The 23261-nt window shown below is 46.3% G+C and overlaps 1 protein-coding gene across 1 annotated transcript; it reads right to left on the bottom strand.

Annotated features, from left to right (window-relative positions):
* Window positions 1-1231: 1231 nt before the first annotated feature.
* On the bottom strand, window positions 1232-21674 carry WRNIP1 (WRN helicase interacting protein 1). The gene is made up of 7 exons (XM_004469796.5): window positions 20746-21674; window positions 18307-18498; window positions 16847-17088; window positions 7804-8021; window positions 3334-3489; window positions 2572-2651; window positions 1232-1984 (listed from the first exon to the last, which is right to left on the bottom strand). The coding sequence occupies exons 1-7, from the start codon at window positions 21544-21546 to the stop codon at window positions 1709-1711; spliced, it is 1965 nt and encodes a 654-aa protein (XP_004469853.1). The 5' UTR covers window positions 21547-21674; the 3' UTR covers window positions 1232-1708.
* Window positions 21675-23261: the final 1587 nt, after the last annotated feature.

Genomic DNA, 23261 nt, shown 5'->3' with positions numbered 1-23261 from the left:
AGCTAGGAATATATTATTCCTGCAAAAGGACAGTGGGGGAAGTGGTGAGGAGTGGGACAGGGAATGACTGGGTTCTCTCATAGAAAACATTTACCGGGAAGCGGCTGTGGCTCAATCAATTGGGCTCCCGTCTACCATATGGGAGGGTTCACGTCCCAGGGCCTCCTTGTGAAGGCAAAGCTGGTCCATGCGCCACGGAGAGCTGACGGCCTGTGCACTGTGGAGAGTTGGCGCAGCAAGATGACCCAACAAAAGGGAGACAAGCAAATAGAGAAAAAAGGTACAGTGAATGGACACAGAGAAGAGACAGCAAAAGAAAAGGAATAAGCCGCAAGGGGGGAACAAAATAAATAAGCTTCTAAAAAAAAGACGTTTACAACTATGTGTATGTATTGCTTTAATAAAATACAAATAACATTTAAAAAAGACATAATGACTTCTTAGGAAAATGTGGCTCAAACAGTTGAATCTCTGCCTACCACATGGGAGGTCCTGGGTTTGGTTCCCAGTACCTCCTGGAAAAGGCAAGGAACCATCTGGGGGAGGCAGGGAATAAATAAAAAGAGTAAATAAATAAATCTAAAAAAGAAAAGGATAGGGAAACGGACTTGGGCCAGTGGATAGGGCAGCCGTCTACCATGAGAGGTCCACAGTTCAACCCCGGGCCTCCCTGACCCGTGTGGAGCTGGCCCACACATAGTGCTGGTGTATGCAAGGAGTGCCGTGCCACGCAGGGGTGTCCCTGCATAGGGGAGCCCCACGCGCAAGGAGTGCGCCCCGTATGGAGAGCCGCCCAGCGCAAAAGAAAGTTCAGCCTGTCCAGGAATGGTGCCGCACACACACAGGAGAACTGACACAACAAGATAACGCAACAAAAAGAAACACAGATTCCCGTGCCGCTGACAATAACAGAAACGAACAAAGAACACGCAGAAAAATGAACACAGAGAACAGACAACTGGGGTGGGGGTGGGGGGAGAGGGGAAATAAATTAATAAAATTTTTTAAAAAAGCATGGTACTGACATAAAGACAGACACATAGACCAACGGAACCAAATTAAAAAGAAAAAAAAAAAGGATATAGTGCTGTATCTATGTAGACATAGAGCTTTTTGCTAAGCTCTCTGATCTCCTCACCTAGAATTTCTCTCTCACAGTATTTTGTTACCAATGATGGGGACATGTTGGTAGGTCCCAGGCCAGGCAGGAGAAACATAAAGAATTGAAGAGTACTTTGAAATAGTTTTATTGGTTCATAAGACCTTTGCATATAAAAAAAATACCCAAAACACTATGCAGTATTAAATCACAATTACTTTTTTTTTTTACCAGTTGAAACTACCCAGAGTATACATTTTTTAAAGAAAAAAAAAAATCCTACAGAACTGAATTCTGAAATGACATTATGACTTAAATACTATGACAAAATAGATAATTCCTTATAACATTTATTCATTGCACAAAGCTGCCAGATATTTTCATAAGCATAACCATTGCACAGAGTGCAAATGAACACAATTTCAATGTTACACATTTAGTTGAAGTAGCTGTGCCTCCACCTAAGAACTCTTAAAAGTCTGGCACACAATGTTGGCCTGTTTTAACTCTCCTCCAGGCAACCAACTTCACAATCCAGTTACTCTTTCTTCCTGGCCCTCCCTAAAAAAACAAAAAAACCCATCCTTCTGCTGTCATAGCCGGAACAAGTCAGCAACGCCTTTGCTTAAAGAAATCTGCGCCTCTCAACTCTTCGGGCAGGTATTCCTGATCCACAGGCTCGCTGTACATGGGGTTGTACTTGTAGCCCTTGCCATAGCCCAGCTCCTTCATCAGCCTGGTGGGCGCGTTCCTCAAGTGCAGGGGCACAGGGGGGAGGGGCCCCTGGTGGGTTCTCAAGCATGCTTTGACATTGTTGTAGGCACTGTACACCTCAATAGACTTTGGGGCTCGGGCAAAATAGACTACACACTGGGCCAGAAGCACCTAGAACATAAAAAGGGAACATTTCATTATCAAGGTGCCAGCAAGATTCTGTTTTGCAGATGCCACCAGCTAATTTAAATGATTCCCACCCTGCCTTCATGATCCCCCTTTCTGTCCATAGTCTGGACACCCGCCTGTCAGAGGGAGAAGAAATTCCGACACGAGGGGAGATGCTGAACAAGACTAGCAGTTGAATTTTTTTTTAACTCAAGAACTTTATATTAAATGAATTTTTTCTTAAAACCCTAATATATAAAACAGACAAATAGGAAGCTGTTTTCTTTGGGTGTGAACTTCCAGAGACTTCCTGTTCAGCTTCCACAATACCTCTGTCACCAGGAACCCGGAAGTACTTCCTGTGAACCCCAGGGCCCCTAAAAAGTAATTTGAAAACACGGCCTCGCTGACACCGAGGGTCCCAGCTTTGTCTAGGAGCCCAGGGTTCTAAAACGGGAGCTGAAAAGCTAAGCACCTATGACTGAGCGGGTCCATACAGCAAAGATAAAGGCAGAGCATATTCAAATCCACAAAGGGACAGAACACAAGAGAAAAGAACTGATTTGCAAAGAGCGGAGCTGGTACTTTACCTCACACTCCGGCATGCCTATAAAATGACAGCCTTGGTAGGCAGCGACTGCTTGTGTCAGTGCAGATGGGTCTGCGAGACCTGCCACACAGAGAGACAAAGGAGAGCTTGTGTCACCACAAACCACATTACAGCCCGGGCACAAGTGGCATGACCTGATAACCATGGTGTGGAGGCCTACTGGATCAAAACAAAGAAAAACCACCACCAAACCCATTCCACTGAGAAAGCAGACTGACTTTTCTGACTGCATTCATTGTTCAAGAAGTAATTACTGCACAGTTCCTGGCAGGGGTCAAGAATGCAGTCCTTGTGGGTAAGCACTCTTCAGCACACGCAGGGGCCATCCCAGCAGCAGGGGTCCTGAAGACACTCACAGTACCGCACACGATGGGAAAAAACGTTTACTAAGACCAGAGAGGAGGGAGGCTTTTCCTTTAACATGTGTCCAGAATCTCCCACTTTCATCTTGGGATTTGCTCAAAAAGAGAATCTGAACACCTGATTGCAAAGAATATTTAAAAATATTTCTTTTACTTCATACTCTGAGTAGTAAAAACATTACTGAAAAGGAAAAAGAGGGGACTTTAAGAACACAAATGCTCAAAAGCATACACATATATCAAGAAACAACCTTTTCAGTTTCCACTTCGAGTCTCGTCTTCTCCTTGCCTGCTCCACATGGTACCAAGAAATCCTGAGGCCACAGAGGCAGGGTTCAGCCCACACCCCCAGCGACAGCAGGCGCCTTTCCACCACTCACCTATGTCCTCACTGGCAAATCGCACAAGACGCCTGGCCACGTACAGCGGGTCTTCTCCTCCTTCCAGCATTCGAGCCAGCCAGTAGAGGGAGGCGTTCTGGTCCGAGCCACGCATGGACTTGTGAAGTGCAGAAATGCAGTTGTAATGCTCTTCTCCTAGACACCACACAAAACACCCCCTCAAACACTGGCAGGCGAGAATCCACAAGGCTCACAGGGGTCTCAGGTCCCTGTATTTCAACTGGCTGATTTTAAGGAATTCTGTAGTAACAAGTACCCCAGGAAAGCTTAAGGAGAATAAGGGTCAACAGCTGTTCTCAAACTGTGCTAGGCAGGAGGTATGAATACCACTGGTGTGGAATGCCGGCCACACCTCGGAACACGCACCTTTGGAAAACCCCTTCCTAGTCAAGGAGCACTGTGCGGCTGGAGATGGCTGCCTGGCCATTCAAGTGCAGGAACAAGGAAGGAGAGGTGAGGGGCTGCTTCAAAGCGCGGTCCTCCTAGGACCACGATGGGTCTGCTACAGAGGGGTGAGGGGCCAGCTGTTCCGATGATCTGGTCCCAGGGCCTGCCCCCCTGAAGACAGAGCCTGGACCTATTGGAGCCGTTGTGCATGTGGCAAGAGCAGCTGCCCCAGCCCACCTGTTCCCTGGTGTCATTTCCAGTTGCACTTTTCTGGTATCCAAAGTCCAGCAGGGGTCATTTAAACGTCCCCCCACGCTGGGGTGGGGAAACCTGTGGGGCAAGATCCCAGGGGGCTAATGACGCTGCCGGAGTGCATCTAGCACCTCTTGCTCATCCCTGGGTCTCACCCCATTTCTTGCCCCAGATTCATGTGGAAACAAATCATGTGAAAAGTGTTCTAGAAAGAAAACATACCTAAGGGCAGAAAATTATAGCTACACCACTCTCATGTAAATAAACAGTAGCACCTGCACGGCCTTTCTCTCTCTTCTGACCATCTACTCTCACTCGTGTCCAAGGAGTTCCATTGTCCCTGTGTTCCCCTCCTCCCCTCCAAGACACTTGGGGCATGATTTTATTAGTGGCTGTCCTTTAAGTTACTTGGTCTGGGCTCATCATAAAGACAATGTCAGCAGTAAGACTGTGACCCACTTCCCACAGGAAACAAATCCTGGCACTGAGTGCCCCTCGTAAGATGACACCCGCTCCTCGTGGTGAAAAGGAGACCTGCCAGCCCCAATGGACAGACCTGAAATGCTGCCTGCGGGGCCTGAGGATCGCTTGACTTCAGAGGCCACAGAGCAGCCACAGGGCTTCTCCCAGCCATGGGGTTTCTGTGAAGAGGCCGAGCTTGTTCCCAGGGCTTCCTCCGCTAATGCACGATGCCAGGAGAAATGGCGGTGAGGGCCCGGGGTGAGTCTATGGGGCTCTGGGCCCACCCTCCTAGCTGACAGCCAGGAAACCCCGTTCTGTGCTGTCCTCCCTCCAGGCCTGAGCCGGGGATGGGAGGACCAGAGTCCCAGGTGGGCCTTCACCCCCGGGCCCGGAGGTAACACAACCAACCACCTCTGTTCTGCTCTTGTCAGGTTTATCCTAGGAGACGGCAACAGGTCTCCCAACAGTCCTTTCTCAGACCTTTCCTGGTCACATTTCAGGTCACGTGGTGAACGGGGGAAGAGCGTGGCTCTAGGGCTGGGCGGCCAGGACCTGAACCCCACACCGACCAACTATGGGCCGCTGGCGGGTTCTTCTTTCTGTGCTCCTGGCTTCTCGTCTGTAAATGGGGATGATCAAAGGACCTGCATCCCAGGGCCGTGAGCCTTAAATGAAAAACCACTGCTGGACACAAGGCCAGCACTGGTATCTCTGCTACCTCCCCTTTTTGCTTTTATTATATTCTGCTATGTAATCTGAAATTTCACATGATTTCTGTCAAAACCCTGACTTCAATGCATGGCAGAGAACTTGTGCTCATCTGGAAATCTCTTCACTGAGGCAGAAATATCTGTGGCTGGGTATTGGGTCCCAAAGAAATCATAAAAGTCCTGGGCATCTTTGTCTCACCAGAGCGTCATGGGTTTCCAGGGCAAAGCTCCTATCACGCCTATTTATGGAACAAAGCTTGTAAGAGAACAATTCTCTGGGACCTGCATTTTAGTTGTGGGTGCCTGCAGGCTGCCATGTGCAGACATGCTGTGGGGCTGGGGTCATACCACCTACGGTGGAGACCTGCAGAATGGAGGAGTCTCTGGGCTCGTGGCACCAGGCAGCCCCTCAGCCCCCAGCTCTTCCTGGATCCAGCACAGAGCTAGAGAAGGGATCCCCACTGGGCAAGGCCCCCCGATGGAACATGATCATTAAACAGGACTGGGGGGTGGGTCCCACTTGGTGCAGTGCTTTGAGGCCGGCTCAGCCCAGAGGGACCAGCTGCCTTGCCAGCAGCACAGGTTTGTGGACACGGATGGATCCTTGAGACCAGTCAGACCTGGCTGGGAGGGTCAGTTCTACCACTTGTTCTGTGAACACAGGTGAGTTTTCTCATCAGTAAAATGGGGAAACTAATCATAGCTACCTCATAAGATTATATGAAATATTCGACAATTAAATGTTAGCTAATATTACGTCACATAGTAGCTTTTGGGATTTGAACTGACAGTCTGCTAAAAGGTGAGAGAACAGCTCCAGATGGTCTCATCAAAAGGAAGAGCATCTTCTTTGGGATACCTAAAGGAAGAGAGCAAGGCTGCTATTGCTGGAACCCCCAGATGCAACAGAGAATCCAGTCTGTGGGAATTTTTGTGCCTCTTCAAAATTTAATTTTGTTCAAATCTCCAATCCTTGCATTTAATCCAAAGTACCTCCAGAATGGTTTATAAAGCAGGGCTCCACCTCCAGAATGGTCTGTTTTCAGCCTTCCAAGCCTTTTTTTAGAGTTCAGGAGCACAGAAGTAGCTGCCACCTGAGACCCATGAGGCCCCTGCTGCAGGGCACAGTCACATCAGGATGAGGTGACCCACCCCTCCAATGTGCCCACAGTCTCACCCCACTATGCCCCACGAGCTTCAGGCCCTTTTCCTGGGGAATGCAGTGCCCGCTCACTAAGAGACAGTGCCCTGAACCAAAGCCGCTTTCTGGGGACTGAATGTATCCCCCACAAAGACACGTTCCAGGCCTAACCCCCAGGCTAGTGCGTGTGACCCCACTGAAACGAGGGCCTGTGAAGATGTTATAATAGTTAGGGCGTAGATAAACTTGTGAACAGGACCTTTAAATGACCTACATAGGAGGTCAAATGGAGTCAGGGTGGGCCTGTACGTTAGACTGGAGTCTGAACAAACAGGAAATCTGGATGTGGTCAGTCAGAAGGCAGAAGAGGGAAAGACCACCATGTGACAGAGGACAGCCATAACTGGAACGTTGGAGACTTCAGAGAAAGCAAATTCTGGCTGACCCCTTGATTTTGGACTTTTAGCCTCCATACTTCTACTCAGTCAATAAACTCCAGTTGCTTAAGCCAACTTCTGTGTGTTGTCAGTCTTAGCAGCCCTGGCAAAGTGAGACCAAATCCTTAAGCCCTCCACCTCCTCCTCTAGTTGCAAGTACTCTCTGTCATCCAGAAGAAGTATTTGGAAAGTGTAGACATGGTACAGCCTACATGATGGGCCGGGATGTTCAGCTGGTGCTTCCTTTCCTGGCACAGCTTTGAAAGGGGTGGAAATTCTATTCCACAGTAACTGCAATGGGAGTCAATCCACAATCACACAAATCCTCAGGCACTACAAGTCCAGCCTAATCTCCAGTACGCGATCTTCATCACCCACCTCTTTTATAAAAAGATAAAATGTGCTGTGCTTATGACATTTAATGCCGCCAGGTCATGGATTTAATAAGAGCTGTTGCCAAACCTGGCCTGTGTAGATGCCACTCTAGGTCAACAGATAGGTGCACACTGTAAAATCAAATTTTCAAAAAGACTATTAAAATATAAAAGCATCAAGATCTACAAAGTTAATTTGTAGCTTAGACTCCAGAAATTAAAAATGTTAACTCTCAAAATTAAAATTAATAAAAATCAGTCACTTACTGCAAAAGTCCCACCGCTGCCTCCTTCTTATAAACAATCCCAAGTGTTATTTGCTGTTAACTGATCACAGGCTTTCAATGATGCCTGTGTTCTAGAAGTGCTAGCAGAGAGTAACTGAAAAATATCTAACTACCTTAAAAGATAAATTTGAAGCCTCCCATCTCAAACCCCAAGACTCCTCTTAATTTTTGTCAGTGCAACTTCTGCTTCAGGCTTTTCTTAAGAAATGCCTGGAAGCGAGGTCTTTGAAACAGGCTTCTGTGTAGGGGGGTTTAATGCTATCAGCAAAATGGAGATCCAACTGAGGATCATGTTCATTCTCTGGACTCTGCTGAAAGTCAGAGGCTTGCAAATGAGGATGTAAGTGTCCACTGTATACTTCATTACAGTTTCACTCTTTTCACATTTCAACTACTTACCTGCTCGGTCATATAAAATGTGGGATCGCTGCAGCCCTTCCTTCACATCATTTTCAGTGATCAGAACTCTACTTTGCCCACTTTTCTTACAAAACATCTTCCTAGAGCTTAGCCTGGCCAGAACAGCCAACTGCAGTCCATTCAATCCGGCTCTGGCATCGCCGTCGCTGAGATATGCCAGAGTATCCACGGCTTTGTCTTCGATGAACACCGAGGGCCTGCAACACACCAGTGTTAGTAACTCCCTCGCGGTGCCTCTGCTCACTCTGCACACGGCTCATGGAGCGCAGACCTTTCCCAGCGAGGTCATGAGAGCCACCCCCTTACTCTTAACTCATATTTTTAATGTGGTTAAGAGTCATTGAGAACTGCCCTGACCTGAGGAATCAAAGAGGGTATTTCACTGATAAACCAGGCATACACTGCAGTGTTTCTGCGCCTTCTACTGAAAACTTCTGTTTTAGAGATGTGGCACCTCCTTACAGTGTGAAGAAAACATGTGCTTCCACTCTGATGCCTGGGCTGTCTTCTGAACTGCAGTGGACTGCTTCACAGTGGACAGTTACCACGTGACACTGGCAGAGAGGAACAGGGAGGTCACCGGCCTGGGAAGGGATCCAAAGACTCTGCCCAATCTTAGCTGCGAGACCTTGAGTTAAGTCGCCTGACCTGTCTCTGGCCATCAGGACTAAAATTCTATCATCACATTTCTAAATTTGGACCTTCATAAAGAAGGTCTAACTATGATTAGTCTTCAAGTCCTAATGAGCAATATTTTCTGGGTCTAGTTAGACCAGGTATCTAAACATTTAGCTATTTAGAGGGGCCTTAATTCCTGGCTGAGCTGCTAGCTATACTCTTTCAGAGCTGCAGCTCAACCCTATCACTGAACCTGCAGCTGAAATACCCAGGGTAATTAATAAGCATGGCGGTCAGCTGCTGGGAAACAACACACAGTGACTGCCCTGGCTGAGGACGGAGTCAGGAGGGGTGCACGTCTCATCTCCACGTCAGTACAGAGCTCCTGGTGTCACCACCCTTCTTCCCTGCACTGGTTTGCATCTCACTCACTTAAACATCCATTTAAGTGAGTCATCACAGAACCTGGCTCATCTCACTCCCCATTTGCCCAGGGCCAAGGTTCCAGTTACACCAGCCGCCTCCTGCAGCGCCATGGCTTTCTGACAGACAGCTCTATCATCAGAATCACGGCAACTGCACGGCCCAGAGGGAGGCTACAGCCCAGAAACAGATTATCTTGCAGCCTCCCAAGGGTGGCTTCAGCTCAGCAGAGATGCAACCAGAGAACTCTAAAAAGGTGCCGAGGCCATGGCTTGGGCACTTTCTAAAGCTTCTGGACCACCTCTCAACCAGGAATTGTTTAGCAGATTCTCTGAAAGACGATTTACAAGAAAATGATGTAGAAAACACATCTGAAAGAAAATGTGCAATGGGGGGACTAGCATCAGAGGCAACTCTGCCAGCACATGAAGGGGCAGAAAAGGAATAGCTGGTTCATGGCTCAGTTGTCTTTTATCTGTGGAGAGGCGGAGGTAGGAAGACCCAAAATGGCCTGAAAACCTCCTTGCAGCCTCGGAACTAATAAAAGCAAAGCCTTCCATCCCTTTCGACAGCTTCCTAGCAACAAAAGGCCTTACAGGACAATTTGCAGGAAGAAATAAAGCAGGAGCCCTGATCAATCCTAACTTAATAACCGACTGAGCCATCACAGAGCTGGGTTGTTGATGGCATTTGTCATCTCTCTATCCCCACAAAATACTGAGCTCCTCTACCACAGGAATCATGTTTTATTTGTTCTCTGTGTCCCCAGTGCCTGGGAGGTAATAAGCATTTGCTATCTGTACAATGAATGGACTCACTTCAATTTTCCCACAATTTCCAAGTGAAAGTTATATATTATAACATATGGAAAGTATAAACGCAAAGAAACATTCACATTTCCACCACCTAGAAGTAACAGCTCCACCCACACAACCCTTCTCCTTACTTTCAATTTTTTAAACAAAATTGGGGTCATATTTTGTATAGTTTCACATCCTGCTGTTTTTTTTTTTCCCTAAAAACAAGCCACTCAGAACTCTGAGCATTCCTTTTAAAAGATGCATATTATCTTAAATTTAAAAGTAGAGACAAAGTGGGCAGAGTCGCCTATTGCCACACTTAGTACTGTGGTGTCTCTCGTCTACGGATTTGCCCTTTGTAAATATTCAGAGGCACACAGTGCTCTTGGGGCATTTACCAGATGGGTAGTCTTATCTACCCGGGGACTTACTATACTACCCTCGTTTCCATTAGTCTTTAGATAAAGTCAGGGAGTGGGCCTTCACTAGTTAGAAGGAAAGCCAATGAGCAGGCTGCGCCACAGATTTAGAAAAAGCACACTGTGAATAAGCCTTCCAAAAACAGGCAACGGTGTTCACGTGGTGGGCAAGAGGGTCCTTCCTTTAGTGTGAAGGTGTTCTCAGTTGTCCTTTCAGCAGGCTGTGAGGAGCCCGGCTGTGAGGAAGCTCTTGGGGAACAGGAGTGCTACCACAATCGGGCCAGAGTGGTGTGCTTTTGGCCAGGACCCCAGTGCTCCATCTTGCTCCCTCCTCTCTGCTAGGACCCACATTCCAAGTATCACCCCTGTCCAAAAGGCACTGGTATTTTTAATCATGAATCAATTTGCCAACAACTCTGTTCAAGAAAAGGGGCTGCTGAAGGCAGTCATAATGGTCACAAAATAAAATTACAAATGGAAAGCTGCTGTTAAGAACACCAGGCAAGATGTTCAAAGGTTCTACATACCACTCAAAAACATATCCAGAACCCGCTTAATCTACCTAAGATTGTGAAGAGCATTAAAATAAGATGTGCTAAAATCTCTTGAGATCTCTAGAGAGGGAGACAGATGAAGGTACTCATGCCAAGAATAAGGAAATAAGAGGTATTTGTACTGATGTCTACAAAACTCATCGGCAAACTATTACACAAGTCATCTTCTAAGAGTATCCAAAGACTTGAGAATTTAGCATTATTTTTAATTTAAGCATAAAGTTATAAAATGTCTTCCATTTGGAAATAACCTCTTAAAGGCAGAAAAGCATTAAATAAGGTAAAATCTACTTTGGGGATAGACTGTCTGAAACTTAGTAGTATCCTAAGGAAAAAGGCCAAGATGGTAAACTATGCTATTATAATGTAATTTAAAAAACATTCCATAAGTAAAAAAAATTGGTTAAAATAAGGGCATCGGAGAAGGTCATGTATCTGACCAGCAAACCCTAGAGATAAAACGGATTTCGAGAGCCTCACTTCTCCAACTGCAGGGAAATGCTTTAATCTCAACAGAGGAATACGGGGGTGTTCTGTACAGACAGCTCCACCCCTTTCTTTTCTCTTCTGGGGCCTGAATCTTTCTGTACTTTATTTCTCTGGTGGATGATATTGGGATGTGGAGGATTCTATTTACAGGGCTGGAGAAGGAGTAAAGTGAGTGAAAATGTACCTAATATTTCATGGCAGAACAAAAAAATATTTATGGCTTGGTTAAACTCGCTCCCTAAACTGTAGAATACTCTGTGAATCTCTTTCACTAGAGAAAAGGAACATTATGGGGTCACAGAAACAGCTGTGGTGCAATGGCTCCCAACCTGGGATGTGTCTCAGATTAGAGAACTGTCCTAAGACACCGGCCCACAGATTTACTGACTCTGCAGTCCCCAGGGGGAGACCCTGGGCACCAACATTTCCAAAGGTCTCCCGGCTAAGTGTGAGGTACAGCCCTGTAAAAAGGCCTTCCTACTACAGTGCAGGCAGGAAGCTTCGGTCTCCCATCTTTACAAGCCATCTGGATACAAGGAAACTTAGAGCAGAAGGAGCTAGAGTGTTAGCGTTCACCCTGGTTTTGACTTGGTGCCTAAGGCCCTTTGACAACTGAGAGAGCCTAGCAGACAGAACAGTCCATCACTTTCAAAATGTGATCTTGGGCAAGTTACTCAACCCTTTTGTGCCTCAGTGTCCTCATCTATAAAAAGAAGCTGAATACCCACCATCAGAGTTGTACTGAGGATAAACAACACACTGCATGTAAAATGCTTAGAGTGGTGCCTGGCACATGATGAGCACTCAATACATGTTAGATATTTTTTATAAATGTTAGATATGTTTATTATTAATGATGAGAATAATTCTAATTCTACTGTCCAGGAGCATACTCTCCCAAATTGCAAATATTCAAGGCAGATCCCAAACTCTTCCATGTCCATGGTAACCAGCATGAAAAGTAAAATAAAATAAAACTTCCTTTCTCCATAAAGAGAGAACCTAAATCTCACAGCTGACATCACCCTCCTCATGCAGACATGCTTTCCTATTCCCACTACACCGCATACCTGGAAGGGTTTGTAGTGGATTGAATAATGGCCCCAAAAGAAATGTCCAAGTCCTAACCCCTGAATACCCGTGTATGGGACCTTATTTGAAAACGAGGTCTTTGCAGAATTAAGTTAAAGATCTCAAAATGAGATCAATCCTACATTTAGGGTGGCCCCTAAATCCAATGACAACTGTCCCTGGAAAGGGAGAGAAAGCAGAGGGGAGAAGATCCACTGAAGATGGAGGTAGAGACACAGGTGACGCAGCTACAAGCCAAGAAAAGGGAGGGCCACCAGAAGCCAGGAGGTTGGGAAGGTCCTGCCCTGGGGCCTGAGGAAGGTGGGTGGGCCAACCTGAATCCCGAGCGGGTGGTGGCCCTGGAGCCCAGGCGGGAAGGCAGCCCTGGGGCCTGAGGCGGGCAGGAGGACGGCCCTGCGCCCGAGGGAGGCATGTGGCCCTGCCGACAGTTGGACTCCAGACTGCTGGCATCGAGAGCCGTGGGCCGGGTTCACTGCGTGGTTGAAGCCACTGAGTTTGTGGTAATGTGCTATGGCAGCCGCGGGAAAGGATGACGAAACCTTAAGGAATCTCTGCTTCTCGCTGCCAGGGTACTTATGTCATTTTAATATTAATGCACCAGCTTTTCTCTCACAGTAAAACATTATTAAAAGAAGTCATCAAAATCCATTCTATACCCACAGCTCATTCTGGCCAGTACCTTTTGTCTTTGTAGGCCACAATCTCTCTTTCTATTCTGTGTTAGAAATTAATTTTGAGAGGCAAACAGTTCAAACTTTTTAATCAAGGACAATGAAAGAAAACAAAAATAGCCATCTTTCTTGGGGCTCCCCTCTCAAGATGATCAGAGACACACCCCCGTCTCAGGGCTAAGCCACAGCACCACAGGGACAGAAGCTGCGTCAGCTCTTTCAACTGGGTCTTGGAATGCTGCTGAGTTAGGCAGTAGCAGGCAACTGCAGCTTCTCTCATTCTTCATCTCCACAAACATGCACTGCATCTGGCTTATAAACAGCTGATGGTTAGGGGTGCTTTTTAATAGGCATGTGCCCTCTCATCTTGGAATCTGCAAGTCTTCAAAGTAGCAAGTAGTGCAGGCAGATTAAACGCTAGTTTACTTTTTCCTTTTCAGTAGTACAAGCTCATCTTACAACAGACTCACATGGATTTTTTTCCTGGCCTCCAAATTAATCTAGCACATGGAAAGCATGTGGTACTGTTTGTACCATGTGACCAGAATGCTTAGAAAGCAAAATATTTGAAAACGGTTGATTATTTAATGCAAACCAAAGGAACTACGGCATAGATAATTTGATGTTAATTTACCAGCTTACCTCTAGCTCTATCTTCACAACCAAATTGCTGAAAACATGAGTCTATACTTGCTACCTCCTTCTTCCCCTCCAGTCATGCCTTACCACCTGAAAGTGGATGCTATTCCCACCACTCCCCTAGCACTGTTGCAAAGACGTCAGTGGACAAATGTCAAATCCAATGAATGCTCTTCTCTACCTTATTTGATCTATCTGAAGCATCTGATTGTTGTGGGAGAGACTGCCAGTTACCCAGCCCAAGCCATTCTCCCTTTTCTTTCAGTGTTTTCCACATCAATGTCTTACCTTGGAACATAAGCTCTTCCATCACCCGGCCCCTGCCGGCCTCTCTGGCCTCATCAGCCATCACCTCCCCATGCTTACCCTTCCATCCATCTTGTTTTTCACAGGATGTTCATCCTTGACCAAATGAGCTTTCTACTCCATCCTGTTAAACTCTGCTTATCCTTCAAGACAGCATCACCTCCTCTTGGAGGTAAAATGTTTGATATCGTACATTCTAGATGCCTGTTCTCTGCACCCCAGTGCTCCCTGTGGGTAGTTAGGCCCATCAGAGAACGCTACTAAGAGGACTTGGTCATCTATCCCTTTTATCATACTGTAAGCTCTCTACAGGCATAGGAATATGCTCTTTCCAACGTTCAGCCAATGCCTACGTATGTAGGGCCTTCAATTTCTAGTGAAGGAATAAATGTGAAAGGAAAAGAAAACCACTTACTTTACTTTAAAGGGAATTTATCTTGTACATGTGTATACTGGATAAGAACCCTAATTCCTCAGGTACAGTCAAGATGCTGAACATCAGCTTGATGAGTTTCTGAATCCAGTCCCTCTACTCAACACTTTCACGCACAGCCTTACACAGTCGGCTTTCTCTGTGCAAGTACTAACTGCTCTCTAAGGCACAGGAACACTAACGCAGCCTCATCCCCTCCCAGAGAAGAAACGCCATTATTTGGGGCTAAAACTACTTTCTTCCAGCTAGGTTGTACAGCCAAATCTGATTTATGTCCACAAAAACTGAGGCCAGTTAACAGGAATTTGAAAGCTACATTTTTACCCAAAAGAACAGAAAGAAAACACAATCTACTCTTAATTATCCCTGGTCATCAGAGTGGCAGGTATTTTTATTAGGAAGTGACATACAGGGATTCATTCTTTCTGTGGTCTATATGATGTCTCCCAATGAATGGTACCAAGCACCCAACTAATAGATGTAAATTGCTTAGTCTTTAATTTCATTCTGCTTGCTGCTGATGAAAAGGGCAATAGCATTAAAGAGAAAAGGTCTTGATATCTGGGCATTGAGGCAATCATTCCTTAGGCTGAACTATTATCCTCTTCCCTAAGCTAAATAAAATTATTTCTATCATACTGAAAATGAGGATTTGCTCATGCAATAACAACCCTTTCTTAAGCACATACCATATGCCAGACAGTGTACTGGAGAACAGTTGGTGTCCTCACCAAGTTCACAGTGGGGCAGCGGTATTAGTGTTGAGGATGCAAGTTTAGGGATGGTAGGGAGAAAGAATGAAAGGAAATCCTAATTAGGACCAGTTGTAAACTACTGCTACTAGGGGTGGAGAGAATAAACATACGCTCTGTTGGATAAGGGAGGTTTCCTCTGACTGAAACTCAATTGTAGCAGATTAAGAATCACTGCTTCACTTTGTATCAAGTTTCAGTATCTAAAAGAAATCTTAATTCTTTGACTAGATCCTCTCAAACTTTGATGTGCACCCAAATCACCAGGGTCCTACTGAACTGAAGAACTCCTTTTTACAAGGATAATAAGCTCCATGGTGCTAAAACCCAGACCCTTGCAAAGGTCTTTAAACTAGGGGTAACAGTGAGTGGAGAGAGGGAAAACAACCTGAGGGTATCTGAATACCTTAACCCTATGAAATATTGACATGAAGCAAAGAAAAATCACCCTGGAAAAATAAAAATGCAGGACATAGAAGTTGTAGATGTATTAGAATAACCAGTACCCAGGAAAAAAAAAAAAACGAGGAAAAATGTTAGAAGAAAATACAACAAAATGTTAACAGCGGTTGTGTTGAGAATTAGGGATTTCTCCCCCTTTCTCTTACAATTTTTCCTTATCACTTGGCTATATAAGATTTCCAATGAAATCTTATCCCCCCCATCCCCACCCCACCCAAGGCCCGTAGGCATTACCATGCTCTCTGCACGCCACAATCGGGATGGGCAGCCTGCCACAACTCTAGGCCAAAATGAAGCTGCCTCACCTGCCTGGGATCGGCTGACAAATGTTCCCAGGCTTTCAGGAGGCCCAGCACAGTTCTTCCTGTCTCTGAGACAGCAAGTGGGAGCCGGCAGACGCCTGGGGAGACCGTTGAAATCTAAATCCTGAGCCTACAACTATGCCTTGTACTTTAATCCCCACAGAAAAATGTCTCCAGAACTTAGCCTCGAGGCAGGCACCGGCAGCTGTGGGGGACAGAGCACGCAAGGGAAGAGGGCATCAGCCTCTCTTCCCACCAGATTATGTTCCACTACATTATTTCAGATAGTGGGTAAGTGACATGTGAAAAACATATTTTGTTTTAAATAAAGGAAAACCTTCCAACCCAAGTCACTGATTGTTCCTGATACATACCCTGTGTATTAAGGAACTCATATGTCAATCAAGATGAAAAAACAGATCATCAAAAAGGAAAGAACGGCCTCTAGTGTGTCGTTTTTGGCTAAAATTCCTTTACTTTTATATAGAGAGTAGGCAAAAAATCATTCTAAAACTGTTCAAAGAACTTGAAGTTAGTGATTACGTTAGATTTTACATGATCTTTTTAAAAAGTATACCTGAGTGCAGGAATAAAGAAATTGGAATCTGGGTACATATCTTAAAAGATTTCTAAGTTAACTCTGAAAGTATATATCTATTTGTATGTTCTATTCCATGAAGGAAAATAATCAACAAGGCTTCACAAAGTCTTCCAAGCTTTTAAAAAGTGTGCTAGGAAAAACACCAAATCCCGAAACACAAAAACATCCAAGAATGAAAATAATAGGCAAAGCAATATTCAAGACTGAAGAATTATGGAGAAACTCCTTCTAGGACCAGGCTATAAAACTGCATCTTAAATGAAAATAAGGGAAACTTTTGCAGAGATACACTTGTTGGTATGATTTAGCACTTTGCTTCCCTTACATTTTCATTATTGGCAGATCAACACTTTCTTCTCTCTGTCCCTACCCTCCTGCCTGCCTTCCAGTCCTTTTTGGCCCTAGGCCAAGAAATTCTTTGGGAGGTGTGTGCAATCCTGTCACTGCATACACTGACTTACTCAGAACTGCTGTTGCTGCTGTGGCTCAGAGGGTCAGCGGGACGGCTAGAGTCTAGGACGTGGACTCCCAGTGAGTTGATCGCTCGCATTAAAATAGTCACCATTGCTTCTACTGGAAGCTTCTCAAGAACAATAACCCGACAGCGGCTCAGAAGAGCAGCGTTGACCTGGAAGGAAGGATTTTCAGTGGTTGCCCCAATCAAAGTAATCGTCCCACATTCCACGTGAGGAAGGAAAGTGTCCTAAACATGGGAGGAAAAGAGAAGAAATTGATTCCAGTTAACAACAGCCTGCAGACTCCTATGTAAGTTGGCTATCAATTCCTTCCTTTTCCTGATTTTTATCTTTAGTGTTCAGGAATAGCAACTTTGTATACACTGAATATGGATGCAACATTTGGAGAGTGTAACATTTGCTTTGGAAGTTCAAAGCAATGTCTAAGTGTGATCTCCTGCTGGTGGTCTAACTGCTGTAAGCAGAATTCTAATTTAGTTCCAAATAAATTGCTTTCTTAGAAAACTATCTTCTATCCCAGGGTTGAAAGGGCACATAACTGAAACATAGCAGCTACTTATTTGCAGAGCAAAGAGTCTGAAAAAATACAAAAAACAATCAACATTTCCAAAATCTTCTTCTACTGAAAATACTCATAGTTATTTTTCCTAACCAGCCTGGCAACTACACAGGCTTCGAAGCTGTCTCTCATGGGGAAAAAATGCTCAGATTAGCCAGTGGTCCCCTGTTTAATCCAGACTGCTAACATACAGTCAGAACTTCAAAGAGCATGTTTATTCAAAAAGATTCAAATAAGGGAAAAAAAGCTTATTCGAATTTTGTGAAATATTTCTATGACTACAAAGCTGCAACAAAATATAAATATCAAAGAAAATATATCGGAAAAAAACTTTTGTCTATTTAGGAAGAATCAAAAAGTAAAAATAAATTGCCCTTTTATTTTTATTTCAGAACGCCAGATAAAACAGAAACCATTAGATCTTGTAATATTCACCTTGATGAGGCTTAAGTCATAGAAAATAGGTTCTTTTAATTTTGAAAATAAAAAGTAATCCTCTATAGGAGAAATAAAAAATTTAAATTATTCCCTTAAAGACAAGTTCAACTGTTCACTGTGACTACTAATACATTAAAACATTTCTAAAACTCAGAAATTTGATTCAAAGCAATTTTTCTGACACATATCACAGGTATATATATATATACCAATCATTTCATTTATCAGAAAAAGCATTTTTTCCCCATCAAAGAATACTAAGAGGCAGTGTGGGCAAAAGAGGCTCAAAGGAGATGTGTTGACAAGTCTATTTCTTTGCAGACTATTTACCATGACTATGGCAGTACCTAACACCTGGAAAATGCTTTATAGTTTTCAATGTGATTTCAAAAATTTACATTCTATTTGATGTTAACGATGACCAAAAGGTGGAAGAAAGTTAATATACCTGCTGAGATTTATTGAACCGATGAATCTCATCAATAAAAAGAATGGTTTTCCTTTTGAAAAAGCTTTTTTCATTCTGAGCTTGTTTTATGACATCTCGCACATCAGTTGTCTTGGCATTTGTTGCAGACAATGTCACAAACCTTATGCTATGTTTCTTGCTGTTGTTGGCTATGATGTGAGCCAAAGTGGTCTAGAAAAGATGACAGATTTTACAAAGCTGATCTGACACAGAAAGAAATACCCAAGAGCATTAATACAAGCAGAATCAGATTATTTAACCAGCAACTTGAAATCTGAGGGCTGCTTAGCAGCACAGATATGATCCGAAATACAACGCATTTTTAAAAATTAAAAAAAAAATAAAATAAAACAGGAAAACTTCTAGACCTTAGGTCAATCTTGACTTTTTCTCCTTTGTACCTCATCCCTTTTGATTCTTCTGAGAGCTTTGGAATCCCATTTAAAAGAATGGCTGTCTTGATTTAGCAGATCCTGGGTGACAGCTGCGACCTCTCAACAAAGGGAAAGAAAATTTCCCTCCTCCAGTCAAGAAAGCACTGACTGCTGAAATCTAGGCATGGAACTGCATCACAGAACCACAGCTTCATTCCCTGCCCCTTATAGTAAAGGAAAATGAATAAGCCTTTGAGTTGAAAGATCAATGATAACTTCTAGCATTCAAGAGGACTGCAAGGCAATTCTTTAGAAGTAGATGAAATAATGGCACTTGGATCAAGTACTTGGCAGAAAACAAAGATCCAAATAAAGTACTGCTCAGTGGCTGGCACTTAATGGGTGCTCAATAAATACACATATGCAGGTGCGGATGTGGTTCATACAGTTGAGCGCCTGCTTCCCACATGGGAGGTCCTGAATTTGGTTCCCCAGTCCTTCCTAAAAAAACAAACAACAAAGAAACAAACAGAAAAACCAACTCAGGGGAGCTGATGGGGCTCAGGGAAGCGCTGGCTTCCCACATATGAGGTCCTGGGTTCAATCCCTCGCCCCCAATACGTTTAAAAAAAAAAATGTAAACACACATATGCTGTTATTAGCTGTAAAGTATAGCAGCAAGGACAGAAATTCAGAGAAAGGGAAGGCTGTTTAGGGGGACAAATATGCTCCTGAATATAAGGGTGGCACTTAATTTTTTTGAAGTTGCAAAGCACTATTAGATATTACCAAACCCTAGCCTACCACCTTTTGGAGCCAGGCTCCCAAGGCACACATGCCGTAACCAGTCTTATGATATCAAGGAGAGAATTCAAGGGCAATCACTAAGAATGCCACTACTCAACACCTTAAATGGGGTAACAAACTAATCCATACTCCTCTACCTTGGAATAAAGTTATTTGGGACAGATCTGAACTGTTCTCCACCAAAGAGAAAGCATGAGTGCAAACAAGAAGGCATAAAAGAGCAAGATGGAGTCCTACAACTGGAATAAAGGGAGGGGTGGTGAAGAGGTAGGAGAGGGAGCTGGGAATAAAAATAGGAGCAAAATCCTAAAAGCCCTTACCTGCTAAGGAATCTGAACCTCAAAGCTATGAGAGCTCTGATGCTGAATTTTGCCCTTCTCTTGCTGGTGTTCATTCTGCTCCCACTTCCTTTGAAGAAATACATACTCGAACAGCTCTTACCTTTCTCTTTTTTTCAGGCTCCCCGAGTTTTTTCCAAGTGTTTTTCCAATGACATGTTTTCTACAACCACAACATCCTAACATCCTCCTGTGGACTTGTACTGATTTCTAACTAAGGCATGCAGAACTGGACACCAAAATATACTGATGCTTCTTCCTCTAAAGTACAAGGCATTATGGGAAAAGTTGTTAAAATGCTAGTTGAAAATGATGTGCAAAAGAAGAGAGTTTGCATCTTAGTTCTGGTAAATATAGTCACGGATAAAAAAGAAATCAATCTTTAAAAATAAACCAACAGCTAGAGGGAGGGAGAGGAAGCACAACAGGAGGCATTTTTTATTTTCTTTTCCAAGCCGAACCCATACACATACACATGGAATATACAAACGTCGCTCTGATTTTTGTAGCATGCTGTTTCCTGACGAAATGGGTCACTAAAAGGGGGGTGGGGGTGGACACGAACGGCACACAAAGGTGGGCCGAATCTAAGATTCCATATATTCATGTCAACCTATCGATTCAAAGCCACGTTAATTTTGAAGATGACCAAAAACGCAGGCAGGTGTGCCTTTTTCACACACGTCGCGGACGACCGATGGACCGAGCACTGCCCCAGCTCAGGTGCCAACTTTTAGATCGTAATTATCCTGGGGAGCCCGGCAAAATTCTTGGGGGAATCAATCTCAACACGCCATCTGTTAAGAACCCGAACACCTCGGGCCGTTAGATCCGCCCCCGAGTTTCTCAGGCCTCCGGAGACCAGCAGCCGGCAGCCCCTCGGCCAGGGCGGCACTCACCTTGCCACAGCCCGGCGGCCCCCACAGGATGAGGGAGGGGATTTCGTTGGTCTCCAGGAGCGAGCGGAGCAAGGTCTCCTGGCCCACGGCTCGGCTCTGCCCGATGTAGTCCTGCAGCGTGTCGGGACGCATCTTATCCGCGAGAGGCTTGCCCTCCAGCATCTGCCTGACCTCCTCGGCCGCCAGCGCCCGCGCATGCTGGCGCCCCCCGCCGGCGCCCGCGAAGCCCGCGGGGTCGGCGTCCCAGGCGCCCTGGTCGTCCTCGCCGTCCCCGTCCGCGTCGCCATCGGCCCCCGCCTCCTCCTCCTCCTGCGCCTCCGCCTCGTCCCAGCTCCGCGGGGACGCGCTCCCCGCCGCGGCGGCCGCGGCCGCCGGCCTCTTGCCCGAGCCCTTCCTGCCGGGGCTGCTGGAGCGCGCCACGGGGAAGTCGGGGATGAGGCGGGCGCCGCTGGGCGTGGGCGGCGCGTCGTAGCTCTCGCGGCTCTCGGTCTCGCCGCCGTCGTCGGCCTCCTCGCCCTCGCCCTCGCTGCTCTCGGCCGCCGTCGGGGTGGCGGGCTGCTTCAGGGCCGAGCTCTCCGACAGCCGCCTCCGCTTGGAGCGCGGCGGCGAGGGCGCCTTGGCCGCGTCCCCCGCGCCGTGCGGCCCGGCCCCGGGCTCCGCGTGCCCCGCGGGGTTGAGCAGCAAGCAGCGGTCCAGGTGCGAGTTGATGTGCGCGGCGGGCATCATCTGCTGACACACGGGGCACTGCACCTGGTGCAGCTGCGACAGGAAGGGGTCGTCCTCCGGCCCGCTCACCTCCATGGCGGCCGCCCGCCCTCGCCGGCGCCCGGGCGCGGCCGCAGCAGCCCCCTCCTCGCGCCGAGGCCTCACGACCCCCGCCTCGCAGGCCCCGCGCCGCGCGCCCCTCGGCCAGGCGGCAGGACGCGCACGGGCCGGCGGAGGGCGCTTCGCATGCCTCACGCCCAGAGCCTCCCGCGTCGGCCCGCCCCGCGGCACCCTGGGAAGTGTAGTCCGCGCCCGCGCGCGCGGGGACTTCCGGGCGTCCATTTCCTGCGGCGCGCGTCCACTTCCGCCCCCGCGGGCGCGGGGCGGTGGCCTTGTGCGAGGTCGGGGGCGCTGCGCTTGCGCGCGGGGTGGTGCGCTGGAGGAGGCGTGGTCCTCGCTCCCACCCGGGGAAGTAGCCATAGAGACGCGGCTAGCGACAGGGGCTCCTCGCACCCGGCGGCCAGAACCGGCGCGGTGGGGGAGGAGGGGGATGGCCACGGAGGTCGTTTGTCATTGAAGAGCACCGGAAAAACAAAACGCTCAGAAAGAGAACTGGCTAAGCGTCTGAACAAAAGAGAAAATACAAGCCGTTTAACCTGAGGAAGAAATGTTCACACCTTTGTAGTGCTCAAAGAAACGCTACTGGATTTCTTTGCCCTTTTTTTTTTTTGGTCCTTTTACCCCAGGGCTGCCCTAGGGAGATGCTTATCTCGCCTCCTCTACAGAACAGCTGAAATTTCTAAGTAGGGGACTGGTCAAATTAGGGCCTCCTATTTATAAGATAATGTTCTATAACCATTTAAAGTTACCTTGTGGACCAAAAGGGAGAGAAAATACCCCCCGTGGTGGGGGAGGGATGATCTAATTGAAGTGTAACACGTGTGTATTCCACGTAATTAAATATTAGGATTGCCAGTGATTTTATTTTCTTTTTCCTGTAAATCTGCCCTTTGAAAAAATGTATCTTAGACGTTTTGGGTGATAGTGTTGGAGCAAAGCCAGGAGTTCTGACTGAGAAACCCAAAATGACACTTGGAGATGCGGAGGAACAGATTACGCGCACGCTCAGAGGAGAGTCGATCTCCAAATTCTGAGCCCCGTTTTTAAGTTTTCATATTGGTTTATATAGGATTTTATGTGGGCTCAGCATGACCTTTGCTCATTGGCTAACGCGTTGCTAGGGGAAATTTTGCAAGTGGGGTTACAGAAGCAGAATGCCAAGTGCAAGGCCGTGCTTTTGCAGGCTGATTTACAGAAGGGGGCGTGGGCAGGAGTGGTTTGTTGACTTATAGAAGGGGGGCAGGAGTGATTTGTTAGACTACAGAAGGGGGAGGGGCAGGCGTTTGTTTGATATTCTGCGAGGGCTCTGTTCTCACAGGCTGATTGATTTACAGAAGAGGGGGCAGGAGTGGCTCAGATATTTTTGCAAGGTTAAGCTTTTTATTTCTCAACAAAAGGAGGAAGGAAATGAAACAGGGAGAATGAAGACTTCTGAAATTTAACAAAAATGGGATTTTTGTTTTGAAAGTTTTTGCTTTGTTTGAAAGGTAATCCATTTCTTGGGGAGGTCATCCCAGGGAATGGTGGTGGGGGGGAGTAGAGAAGGAGATGGGGAAGGGGAGAGAGCCGGTAGGGGTGTGGAATTAACAGCCCTGGGCTAGTGAGGCTGTGAGCCCTTCCCTGCAAGGGACCAGGCAGCGGGGATGTTTGTCTCCTGGTGCACACCATTGAAGACTGTCAATTACTATTTG

Source organism: Dasypus novemcinctus, chromosome 22 (genome assembly GCF_030445035.2).
Source record: "Dasypus novemcinctus isolate mDasNov1 chromosome 22, mDasNov1.1.hap2, whole genome shotgun sequence".
Lineage (NCBI taxonomy): Eukaryota > Metazoa > Chordata > Mammalia > Cingulata > Dasypodidae > Dasypus > Dasypus novemcinctus.
The sequence above is the reverse complement of the archived record's forward strand: the minus strand, read 5'-3'. Positions and strand labels throughout refer to the sequence as shown.

Excerpts from the sequence above, each read along its gene's own strand:
- WRNIP1 (XM_004469796.5), bottom strand. The coding sequence starts at position 21,546 with ATGGAGGTGAGCGGGCCGGAGGACGACCCCTTCCTGTCGCAGCTGCAC. Across the intron at positions 2,652-3,333 it reads ATTTGCCAGTGAGGACATAG|GTCTCGCAGACCCATCTGCA; the intron begins GTGAGTGGTGGA and ends TCTGTGTGGCAG. Across the intron at positions 1,985-2,571 it reads TAGGCATGCCGGAGTGTGAG|GTGCTTCTGGCCCAGTGTGT; the intron begins GTAAAGTACCAG and ends TTTATGTTCTAG.